The 12,181-nt window shown below is 41.6% G+C and overlaps 1 protein-coding gene across 1 annotated transcript in view; it reads right to left on the bottom strand.

The window, feature by feature from the left end:
* The window catches only part of LOC111327852 (ATP-binding cassette sub-family A member 2), a 31,039-nt gene that overhangs the window by 8,520 nt on the left and 10,338 nt on the right, over positions 1-12,181 (bottom strand). The window contains exons 13-28 of the mRNA XM_022932148.2: positions 11,598-11,880; positions 10,929-11,151; positions 10,011-10,346; positions 9,007-9,324; positions 7,637-7,878; positions 6,817-6,897; positions 5,849-6,045; positions 4,941-5,210; positions 4,561-4,787; positions 3,863-3,905; positions 3,121-3,336; positions 1,980-2,703; positions 1,563-1,668; positions 1,370-1,481; positions 759-822; positions 258-432 (exon numbers count right to left, since the gene is read on the bottom strand). Of these exons, the coding sequence (XP_022787883.1) occupies positions 258-432; positions 759-822; positions 1,370-1,481; positions 1,563-1,668; positions 1,980-2,703; positions 3,121-3,336; positions 3,863-3,905; positions 4,561-4,787; positions 4,941-5,210; positions 5,849-6,045; positions 6,817-6,897; positions 7,637-7,878; positions 9,007-9,324; positions 10,011-10,346; positions 10,929-11,151; positions 11,598-11,880 (3,617 nt within the window). The remainder of the gene's footprint in view (positions 1-257; positions 433-758; positions 823-1,369; positions 1,482-1,562; positions 1,669-1,979; positions 2,704-3,120; positions 3,337-3,862; positions 3,906-4,560; positions 4,788-4,940; positions 5,211-5,848; positions 6,046-6,816; positions 6,898-7,636; positions 7,879-9,006; positions 9,325-10,010; positions 10,347-10,928; positions 11,152-11,597; positions 11,881-12,181) is intronic.

Genomic DNA, 12,181 nt, shown 5'->3' with positions numbered 1-12,181 from the left:
AAGTGGACTATACACGTAAAGGTCTCTAACGCGAGAAAAAGCGAAACTACCAAACGAAGTTTGGCATCTGGTCGTGCAGATGGCGCCAATTTTCTAGACCAATAAAAAATTGCTGTGTGGTGAACCCAACCCAATCTCAGATTTCCCTTGATACTCGATTCAAGTTGTCCAAAGCTGATTTCATAACGAAAAGTTCCCAATTAAAAGCGCTGAACTACACAAACCATTGGCTAAAAGACTGTAATATCAGCACTCACCAAGTCCCAAACGTAGTTAGAAAGCCAGTAAATGACGGGATCGACGCCGCTTACAAACTGCAGATGCTTAGCTTTGGAGGCTCTCTCGGTTACAAGAAAAACGACAAAACTCGCCGGTACAAACGACATGGCGATTATCACAAAGATCGCAATCACTAGGTCTGTACCCTGACGCCTGCAAAACAACGAGATTGTATTATCAAAAAAACGCTTTCTAGATGGAATGCAAAACCATCACAGGTAACACACCCGGTATTTGTCTGAAAAGATCTTGAAAATAATTAAATGAAATTTGTAAGGTAACCCTGGGTAGCTTAATCGTGTTTAGAACAACCCGGCCGGGAATGCGGAGGCGTCATACCCACAACCATAACATAATGACACGGCCATGATGGCCCGACCCACAACTCTGGAGTTATAGTCCAAGGTATCAACCTGTAAGAAGGCCAAAGAGTCCCCCACCCTCATGACAAAACGAAAGGAAATGACCGAACCACTCACATGTATCTAGCCGACAGCTGATTGGAGTCAGTTTTATTGAAGGGATGATTAATCACTGTGATACCTGTCAAAGAACAAAGCAATGTCCGTCAACACAAAGGTAGTAAGGAGCTTTCTTTAAAAATCCCGCTTCACTGTAATGAGGATGAGCTACCATATTGAACAAGGGGTAATTTGGGGTAATTGCTTTTTTTTTTTTCTGCTTTACTATGATTAACTGTTTGTCTCCAAACGTCGTGCCGTACGCTAAACCAGTGAGAAACAAAACTAAACCCAATCGCGACTTAGTTACTTGAATTCGTTCACGCTTCAGACAGTTTGCCTATTTTATTCTGTTGGGTCCTCTTCATACTCTCCCTTGTTCCAATTGGCAGTTGCGATTCCTTTAGTGTTGGTTTGACAAAATTCAATCGAAATGCACAAAGTCAAAGGAGAGTTTTAGGAGACGGAGTATAACACCTGGAATAACGAAAAGTCGGAAATACAAATATGTAACAGAAAGCAATCTGTACAGAGATCCACGAATCAAAATTATTAATATTACAAACAGTGATCATTCCTCTAGAGACCTCCTAGAATCAGAATCTGTTAACATCGGTGTGTCTACGCACCATATGCTGCGGGATTTCCTTTCTCCTTTGCCAAAGAAGCCCGTAGAATGGCGTTGTTCATAACATTCAAGTAGGTTGGCATAGCATGGTAGCCCTTGTTATTGTACCACGCCTAAAAAAAAGTACGAAACAAACTGGGTGAGCATGCATTGCAAGTCTATAAGAAGAAACAAAAACAAATAAATGAACAAACCTTGACAGCCTCTCTAACAGCTAATCGTCTAACAGAGGCCATTTTAACTTTGTCCAACTTCTGAGGAACGAAACTAACAACTTCACCGAAGGACAGAGCACCATACCTACAGAAGAGAAACACCCAAACATCGTTATGATGACAAAGAACTTTAAATTGCGAAAAATCATCCCAGACGCCTAGATCCCACACCGTGACATCCCGCTTGTAAGTCCCAAATTATTATTACCGACAATTCTGTTTCCCCTCGCCTTTCTCCATATTTAAATCCAATCAAAATGATATTCCTCCATAAGCATCCCTCCCCATTGGCCCCACGCCACTTCCCACACCCGCCTAAGTGTGCGTATCTTCAAAGAGACCGAGAAAGTCCGAAAAAAAAAACCAGAGTTCTATTAAACAGCTTGCGTTCATTACCTGTGGAGCCTAAATGTCTCCGTAGTATACAGTAGGTATTTTGAAATATTTCTTCCCGTAATGTTCTGTAATGTATCCAATGTAATGGTGATCAGTTCCTTAGGATACCGCCCGGCCGCTCCTCGGTCACACACATACGCCGTCCTGTTAGGGGAACACCGGCATCCCCTACCCGTGTCCTTGTGGGTCACTGCATGGGACACATTGGACCCGTTTGTGTAAATGTACTCCAAGTTAAGGTTGGACGGTTTGAAATAATCCTGAGAAACTTTGTTTATCGAGACCGAACACGAATGATTGAACAAATGGGCTAAACTCTCCTTAGAAGGTTTAATGTTTGTGGTCGTCAGGTTGATCGAATGCAGACAACAAGTCGCTCCCACCCCAGAGAGGAGAGTCAATGTTTTGTCCAGTCGCGACGCCAAGCGGTTCACTCCCTTAGCCTCATTCGCAAACGGGATGTAGTTTGGCCGCGGGAACATGGACGGAGTTAATTCCAATGGAGGCTGATCCGGGGACTTGGGAAACGAAAGAGCCATCACCATAGCAATGGTGATAAAAATGGCAGGTAAAAGGATTTGAGAGATGACTCCTTTGAAGTTTCGACGAGCATGGTGGAAACGTTTTATTAACAGCGCGTAGAACTGCTGCAGTTTTAGGGGAGCACCAGTGAGTGTACGAGAACCAATACCTTGGAATGCTGCGTTCAACGGCGTGTGATCAGCTAGGAGAAAATAGTATAAAAGCCTAAGAAATCGCTTATAATAGCCTAGGATTCCGACGCTCGGTTCAGAAAGATTGGGATAATGCATCAAGTCTAATTATACTAGGTCAAATAATTTTCCAAGAAGAATATATTTGAAAGGAAAACGAAGTTTCACAAGGGTAAATCTCTTCTTTTTTTTTTTGGTTGATATTTTCGCTAAATACTCTTCTGGCATGACAACTGCACCTAATCGTGATCAGTATGTAAAAGAATTATCTTTTTAAAAAAAAAAAAAAACACTTCTAAAGCTGACAGATCCTTATACGTCCACGATCTATGAACACCGCCACTCTGAATAGCGCATCACAATATCCCAACGCCCCCTAGCCAATCACAGCACTTCTTCCGTCTCAAGCAGTTTAAACATGTACTTACGATATTGATAGCCGGCCTCTTCTTGAATCTCTGGGCTTAACAGTTGTTCTCTCGCATTATACCGAACTCCTGAAAAGTCGCCGAGTTCAATCTCTCCTTCCCTCAGTAAATCTTCTTCCCACTCGTCCCCTAGTCTCGAGGGTTCGCCGCTGAGCATAGTGCTAGAAGACTCAGCATGGTTTGAGGAGTTTTCAAGGTTTGAAGAATTGAGTTCTTCTGTCGGGTGCAAAATCACGTTTTGTTATATTTATGCTGGTTTAGACGTCTAGATGTTTAATCAGCCTAAGACCCAAATCTTTTGCTTGAACTAAACCACAATTTCGAAACGTGGAACGAAACGACCTGGAGTATTGTCTCTCGCTCTGGTTTGGATATTACTGTATATCCCGAGCAGTCTTACAGTATCTTTGAAAGGTTTGTGAAGGAAGTATTGCATTCTGGGTTCAAAAGCCTAAGACGATACAATAGAGCTATAATTTCACTCCCATTAAAATTATGGACACAACAATAGTTAAACTCCTCGTTCACCAAAGCGGCCTTAAATGGACTCTTTCAGTCTGATTCTCTGATACTTCTTGCAAAAGTGTTAATAGATTTAATTTGTATTTGTGGTGAATAGAAGAGATCTTATCTTACTTCGAATCTGTCATTGCGAAAGTGTGCGAAATCTGTCTGCGGTAAATTTTGGGCTGTTAGCATTCACTATCGAAGGAGCTCTTCGCAAATCTATAAATTGTCTTACCTGATTCATCTCGCGATGAAATGTCGGTTACCTTCAAGAAAACCTGCGGCAAAACAACAAGAAAAAGCATCAACAAAAGTAGGAGGAAGCTTTTTCTTCGAACTTAACAGAATGTAGACTACGAGAAGTTTCCCTGTTCCAGCGTAATCCAACTTTCTAGCCAGAAGAAACTGATAGGCAGATAAAGTGCCGCGATTGTTTCGAACCAACTACTCCTAAGTTAGGGTTAGGGTTAGGAACGGAAACCAATAGACTACGTTCATGTACTTCTTTCCTCAATGGGCCAAAAATTGTTCTAACAGAAAAAGTACTTTTGAGCTACATAATTAGATATCTGGAGGTTTCGCCCCATTGCAAGGTCACTCCCTACCTTCCTTTCCGGGTCACTCTCTGAAGTAAAACGGGTTCACCCCTACCTTAACAGTTCGCCCTAAGTGTTTCAACTCGTTGCCTTATGGTAGAACATTTTCCTTTTCTGTCGAAATCATAATATTTTGATTAACATGCATTTTTTTTTCTGTATCAAACGCTAGATAACGAAGGCATGCTGAAGTGGGGGCGAACAAGTAAAAGGTGGGGACGAACTTGCCTTACTGTAGGGGCGAACTCGAAAAGGTGGTGGGGCGAAATTGTAATTCATAAACCCTAATTAAACTTAGCAAACAATTTGATAAAATTAATTTTTTTTCTAAAAATACCTCCTCAAGCGCAGTGTCAGTCAGTCCAAAACTATCAACCCCCAGCTCAGATTGTTTCTTCTCCAAGTCACTGAATAAAATTTCAAATCCTCCTCGTTTGACGGAGTTGTCAGGAAGGATAAAGGTGAGTTCCTGTTGAGTGTTCTGTTCTAGCCTGGCTGCTGGCACGTGAGACTTGATGAAGTTTGTCAGCTTCTTCACCTGGTCTTCACTACTGCTCAAATGATCTGTGATTCACAAAGGTTCCAAGATCAGTGTCTAGATGAATTTTGCTCAGTAAGATTAGTCTTCGGTAAGTCTAAATTGGGCGGCTGGAATGGCGTAGCGGCGAGTTCGCCCGTCTTACAATGATGAGTTCTGAATTTAAACGTTACACTTACCAGAATGAAGAGTACTATTACTTGATCTTGTTTCGCTCGTTTCCAGTTCATTGCTGGATTCCGAGGGTGTCATGTGAATATTCACTATCGACCCCTGGGGAGTTCTGTCACGCTTCTTAACCAGAGTAAGATGGTAACCATCTCCAAAGTGACTCTTCAAGAAAAGCGGTGAGCCTACACAGCGGAGCTTCCCGTTGGAAATGATAGCGATGCGATCTCCTAACAAGTCTGCCTCGTCCATAAAGTGCGTGGACAGTAAGATAGTTCGACCTGGAAACAACCACGTTCACATTTTAAACGTTCTTTTACGTTCTTGGGCAAGAGAGGATCAAGCTGAGAGACCTTAGCACGCATTGCAGTCTTTTTAAGAACGCGATCTATAGATTGTTGTTTTTAGAAGCAAATGACATGGTTCACAAGTACCCTGCTTTAAATGACGTAGGAGTAGATGGGTGTGGAATGCTCACGTGAGCTCAATACTGAAACAGGATTCGTTACTTGTTCATCCTTCTGGAATCCATGAAAAGAATAAATGATCTAAAATAACTTGGGGAGGATAACTTTCAGAAAAGATGCACTTGAGGAATGCCAGTCTCTTAGCTTAATCCTCTTTAGACTCAGTCCTCTCTCGCCTTCGGAAACCCGACAACTTCCAGACTACAAAAGCGTTCGATTATCCCGCTAAACGGAAACCTTCGAAACAACCTGTAACATTGATAGGAAGAATTAAAGGCTGTGACAATATAATCATTTCATAAGAACCCCAAGCACCGTGTGGTTTGTCTAATGCCACATGACGAACCTGTGACCTACGTCAGTTAGTAGTGGATTGAGGTCTCTGATGCAACCTTTCACCGATGTGAGCAAAACTGAATTTTCAATCTCAGTAATTCTTTCCATCCGCTAACCTTTCTTGTACTTAATTAAAAGGTCCCATATGGCCCTCCTAGCGTAAGGATCCACACCAGCAGTGGGCTCATCTAAGATAATAGTTCTTGACCCTGCTGCAAAGGCCATGGCCACGGAGAGCTTTCTCTTCATGCCTCCACTCAGGGTCTCCACGGCGCAGTGGCGTTTAGTGGGCAGTCCAACGTCCATAACAAGCCTGTTAAATAATGGTAATTGAACTTCGTATTGTGCAATTTGGTCCGAGATCATACGCGTGATTTCAAAATCAAACGAATGTACAGGGCGAGTTTGTTTGAAATCACAAGTATGATTTCAGACCAAAATGCATGACACGAAGTTCAATCATCATTTCCCTACATCTATTATGAAATCGCTAAATTCAGTCGCTCAACGCAATTTTTTATCTAGTCTGTACAAATTTTTGGTTGATCTAGTATATAAGATGCGATTTATAGCATGACATGGTGCAATTTGTGATTAAATCGCATCGGTGAGAGCCAATCAGATTGCAAGGATCACAAGTGATTTCAAAATGGATGTAACTAGGTAAGGGAAGAGGTCAATTAACATATCCTCTCTGAGCTTAAACCTATTTTTATAACTAAGCGTCGTGGAGTAATACAGCTCTTCTTTCTAGTCCGCCACGGATAACCCCTTTCGTCAGATCTCCCAGACAGCTTGCTGGTACCCGTATAAAAGAAAGTTTTTACAAGCCATAAAAAACAAGGAGACCTAAGTTACAGCTGTAAGTATGAGAAATATACGGCGGTTTTAAGGGCGCTTTACGCTAAGCTTAGTGCTAATACGTGAGGCAAGTACGTTTCGAAAAAGAGGCGCGAGTACACTACAATAAAAATATTTTGAGAGCGATAAGTTATAAGTTGTTCTAATTTCGGTGTTTCTCTGGCAACATCTTCTTGCTCATTGCAGCGTTCTAAAGTTATAACAGAGGAACTTATTTACTTACTGATCCATCTCTCGTTGGACATCTTGCTCTGGCATTCCTTTAAGTCTTGCATAGAACCACAAATGCTCATCCACTGTCATCCTGTATATAAAAAAAAAAAAGGAAACGAAGACAAAATATCGACTACAATTCCACAATTGTTCACCTCTGAGTCAGTGTTGGTGAATAACGGGGAATAGCACTAAGCACATTTGGACCAATAAAAAGTAGCATTTTTCAAACTGAAAATTCTCGTTCCTCATTCCCAAAATTTTACGTGCACCCAGACGGAATATGACAACTCTTTCCTACTATTCTACAAGATGAGAAAGGAAAGCAGGAAACTGCTTTTTTTTTCTACCCCGCATTAAGACCAGCAAAGTAATAAATATTATAATATCTTATTAGACGTTTTGTTGTGTAGTATCGCTGAGTATTTTTTCGAGTTATGCCGTCTTTTGACGTGCCCGTAAGGCGAGTCAAAATACAAACAACTCGTAAAAATACTCCGCAATAATACACAACAAAACGTCTAATTAGAGATTTATTATCCAACACGCCACATTGTTATTTCAGTGCGGGCGAATTTCGCGGACATTTCTGGAGTACAAATATCACGCGATATTTGTACTCGTCTCGCGCGTTATTTGTACTCTACGAAGCAAAACTGGATAATTAATAAGGAAAGTAACTCTGTGATTTTCGCTTGTGATTCTGAATCGGGAAAAACACAAGAAATCCGTGTTGTTCTTCAATTTTCTCGTTAACATTGTAAATTCAATCTCAAAAAACAGCAATTGTGTACAAATCTGGCCTTCCAATACACATCTTGTCCACAAACCTGTCAAACAAAACATTGTGCTGCGGACACATTCCCAGGCTCCGCCGGATCTTATCCATGTCATTTCTGATGTCACAGCCATAGACGTAGGCAGTGCCAGCAGTAGGCGGGAACAAACCTGTCAAGATTGACATGGTCGTCGTTTTCCCTGCTCCATTGTGGCCGAGGAAAGAAGTAATTTGTCCTTCGTAAAGATTCAATGTTAGTCCGTCAACCGCCAGTTTTTTTCCCTCTTTGTAAACCTGTAAAGGGAGTTGAATTAATTGATGACAACGGTACAAAAACAAGGCAGTTCGCACATTGATTGCTAACATTTGTTGTGAGGTGAATTGAAAGTTGTTGTTTTGAGACTTTTCTAGTTAAGCCTTTTATTTTGTTAATCTTTGCCTGTTGCGCCTACGTGTTGTTTCGGTAGATTTGTGTTTTTTTTTTTGGCTCAGCTCACGGATTTCCTTGTTACCGTGTTAGACATTTAGACAATTAGACAGTTTCACTGGTGGTCGTGTTTGCGTTGGTAAAGCTGACATTGAGTTCTACCCACAAAGTTCCTGTTTGTGTGCGCAATTCTTGTGCGCAGCTGTTAGCGCTCAATTGGTTTCTGTGCGCAATTCCTGTGCGCAGCTGTTAACGTTTAATTGGTTCCGTGGTGCTTGCCACGTACTTCGGTGAGGGCCAACCAGTTTCCCCCTTTTTGCAAAATAAACGGATACACTGTGGAAATTCTCACGGTCAGCTAACCCAAACACGTCTACAGTTTTCCTACTTAAAGCGTTAGTACCTCTCGCATGATTATTGGATGCGTAGAGCATTAGATGCACAGAGTATTAGATGCATGAAGCGTTGCTGTAGTAGCTCTCCACAAGAGAATAAAAGAAGAAAAGTACAGAGTCTTAGCACCTTTCTTTAATTCGTCCAAGCGAGCCGTAAACCCCCCCCCCCCCCAACACATTTGTACGCAATTTAGGAGAGTAAATTCTTGGTTCACTCGTGAGGCAGAAAAGATCCAAAATTCCAAACCCAAAATCGAACAGTACATCGTTTTAATATTTCATTCCCTAGGGGCTACTGAACTCTTAAAAAATCAATTTCTATTTTTCTAAGGTCAGTTACACAAAACTAGTCTATCCCACGTGGAGAAGCCAGCAATGAACTTAATGTAAAAAACTCCGTAACAGTCTTGCACTATTACACGGCAGGAAAGTGCCCCGTCACGTACGTCATGGGAACTTGTCGAAACTTGACGAAATGTGCAGAAGTGAGTATGTGTTGTTCACAGTGCAAATTAGCAAATATTCTCAAGTGACTTGACCCACTTTAAACACCTGAATTGGCAAAAGCAAAAAGACACGACAAGACCACATTCCACATACCTTAACAAGGTTTTCTATTGTGACACCCAGTGACAGGTGAATAGGTTCTCTCTCGTATGCCAACAATCCATCCGCCTGAGGTGCATCCTCCAGCTCATCCGCTGTCATCATTTGAAATGTTTGACGGCTCATCTTAGGACAAGCCTGCGTGTTGTGACCAAACCAGTAAGAAGGCTGACAGACAAAGTACCAGGGCCGTGGAAGGCCGTACGAGCCTGGGTGAACAGCCTCTATATACCACACCATTATGGCATATATCACAGCGTCCATCAACATGCAGTTCAAAACTGTCAGCAGGTTGAAATCATCTCCTTTGATCTGGGATAAAATACAGGAGAGAATGACATTAATTTCTAACTCAGAATACCTGGGGTTAATTTTATAAATCAGTATTGTGTAAAGAGAAGAATACTGAGAACAAAGATGTCGAAGATTGTCCAGCGAAAGGAAAGTAATAGTAGAACAAAGACATAAAAAAAGGGAAAAAAAGTGCAAATGAACCCGTCAGTCTTAAAAGTTACGTATAAATTGCACCGCCATAAGAGCTATCCCTTTCAGTGCAGAATGTCTTGTTTTAAAACAAATTCCTCCTTCATCGGCTTCATTCCTACACGTGGATCCGAGGGTCGATGTGCGTCTTTGGAAGTGGAATGCAAATTTATCAATTGCAGCGGGTTTTTTCGACTTGAGGTTCAGAGTGATGGATGAAATTACTACATGGTAGTCCCAATACGAAAAAGTTTTGAATGAGCATTACCAGACTGAAACACGAACGTCCAAGGACACTTTGTGGTGAAGATGCCGACAAAATGACTTAATACTTGATTAAAGAAAGCTATGTTATGTAATAAATAGGGAACCTGATCCTAGCTAAACTATTTCATGTGAAACATATAGGAATCTTCCCTAAGCTATGATGAGTAACACATACGGGACTCTTTCCGAATCTATGCTATGTAAAATGTACGAGAATCTTTCCCGCGTCTTAGTTATATAATACATACGGGACTCTTTCCTAGATTGGACCACTGCACTCCGACTCCTTCCTCTTCGTATATGGCAAAGTACCTCGCTCCCAGTCCGAAAGCTGAGGTGGAGAGCAAACTAGCGGCCATTTTCTCTTTGCCGGACACGTTCACAAAACCAGCCTCCTCTCGGATGGAGATAAACACATAAGGAAGATAGGTCAAGAAATATATTATCCCGCCGCAAGCAGACGCTAGCTTTGCTTTGGAAAAAAACACGGAGATGAGAAAGCAGAATATAATGGTCACCACTGCAAACGTCATGAGAAACAACCAGATAATAACAGGATCGCTGTAGTACAAAACCTTGCCATACTGTGGACATAACAAGAGTACACATTAGTATCCCTGTGGCCCGGTGGGAATGACTTCATTTAATACAAGAGGTAACTGGGGTAAGCAAATTTTCGACTGGTTAAACATAATAATAACATCCTCAGATGCAATGCAGCAATGATTTTGCTGAATTGCATTAGACCTGAGGAGGGCCCATAAACATCAATCCCCCGAAAAGTTTGAAAATTTGAACCCATGCGAGTGTCATTTGGTGAATTTTGGAAGACTTTCGAGGAAACATTTTATACTACTTTCAAGCAATCTACAATCTTAAAGCCAGTTTTTTTTTTCTTCTTCTTCTTCTTTTATTTACATCATCGTATAGCTTCTCGCAGCTAGACACAGTACAATGGTCCTTTTCATTACGACGACCAATAGGAACAAAGGGATAGATCAAAATTAGCCACTGCCAGCCAAGATTTAAAACAAGTCAACTGTAACCTGATTTATGCGCGGGAAAACGCAAGTTCCCATGCTGCGATTGTGTTTTGCTGTAAAATCTGGAAACCAGTGCTCTATGCTGTGGGAAAAACAAAGAGGAAGGCATGTAACGCCACTTACCTTGAGAATTATTACCAGAAGAGAGACAGTGATGGACATGACACAGAGTGAGGTGATAAACCAGGCCACCCAATGCACAGCATTAGACAGACCCATCATCTTCATCACCTCCTTCAGGCGCTGTTCTTTCTCGTACACAATGGCTTGTACAGCCAGAGCTACGGTGTAAATCCACGACACTGTCATACACAGAGGCATCATGTGCTCGATGATGAACATAAAACTAGAAAAGAAAGAACACAAGCAACAAAATTTGATGGAGAGTTTATCACGATTTGAAGTTTTAAAGAGACATATAGGACAACTATAGGACATAGTTCTATATTTTTTCTATGTTACATCTACTGCATAAGCAACTGTAACGACAAATAAATTATTAGAAAGATGGTGAATTGTAAGCTCGGTAAAGAAGAACAATTTTCTTTTCTTGTCATGAATATGGGACAAAGAAAAGGAATTCCAAAAAGGAATCGGACCTCAAACCCTCGGGTTTCGCGCTTAGTCGCTCCACCACTACGCCACTGAAACTTAATGGTTCATATGTGACCTGCGTCCCGCATACAGTTAGGATCAGCGGAGTCGAAAGCCTCGCGTGAGTTAAACCCGATTCCTCTTGAAGATTCAAAATCTTTTCTTTGTCTTGACGCTCGTGACAAGACAAATTCTTACTTGTCTTTAACATAGCAAGGATACGGCATCTCGTGCAGGTAGACAGCCGGTTTGACAACTTCTCGCCCGGCATGCAGATCAATAATAGCCCTCTCAATCTGGTCCTGAAGCCAGGTAAATCCCAAGTCATAGTAACGCTGTTTCCAGCTCTGAGGCCCCGGCATCCAGTAGCGATCACGGATGCTGTCGGTCGCGGGCGTGAAATATGAAGCATTCATCCGAATCTTGTATTTAACGTGAGGAGGCAGGCTGGAATTCACCTTTATGTTCAGGAACACGATCCCTGGAAGTAGAAAGATGGTTTAATACTTCTTATTTAACTGCACAAGTGTTTAACCCCTTACACCCTGACATCAGTATGCATATTCTCTACACGGTTCTAGATATTTTTCTATGGAGCTCAGTGAGGAGGAGAATTTGTAAGAGCCTATCTAGATGGCGATCAATTAATTTATTCTCGTGACCTTAATGTGATTTATTCAGCAGTGACACTGCGTAGAGAGAAAATTAAATGTGAGTGACTCACAGGGATTTAAGGGTTAAAAGCCCACGAAAAGTCAAATATCAAATTCGAAATAAGCTCC

This window comes from Stylophora pistillata, chromosome 4 (assembly GCF_964205215.1).
Source record: "Stylophora pistillata chromosome 4, jaStyPist1.2, whole genome shotgun sequence".
Classification (NCBI taxonomy): domain Eukaryota; kingdom Metazoa; phylum Cnidaria; class Anthozoa; order Scleractinia; family Pocilloporidae; genus Stylophora; species Stylophora pistillata.
The sequence above is the reverse complement of the archived record's forward strand: the minus strand, read 5'-3'. Positions and strand labels throughout refer to the sequence as shown.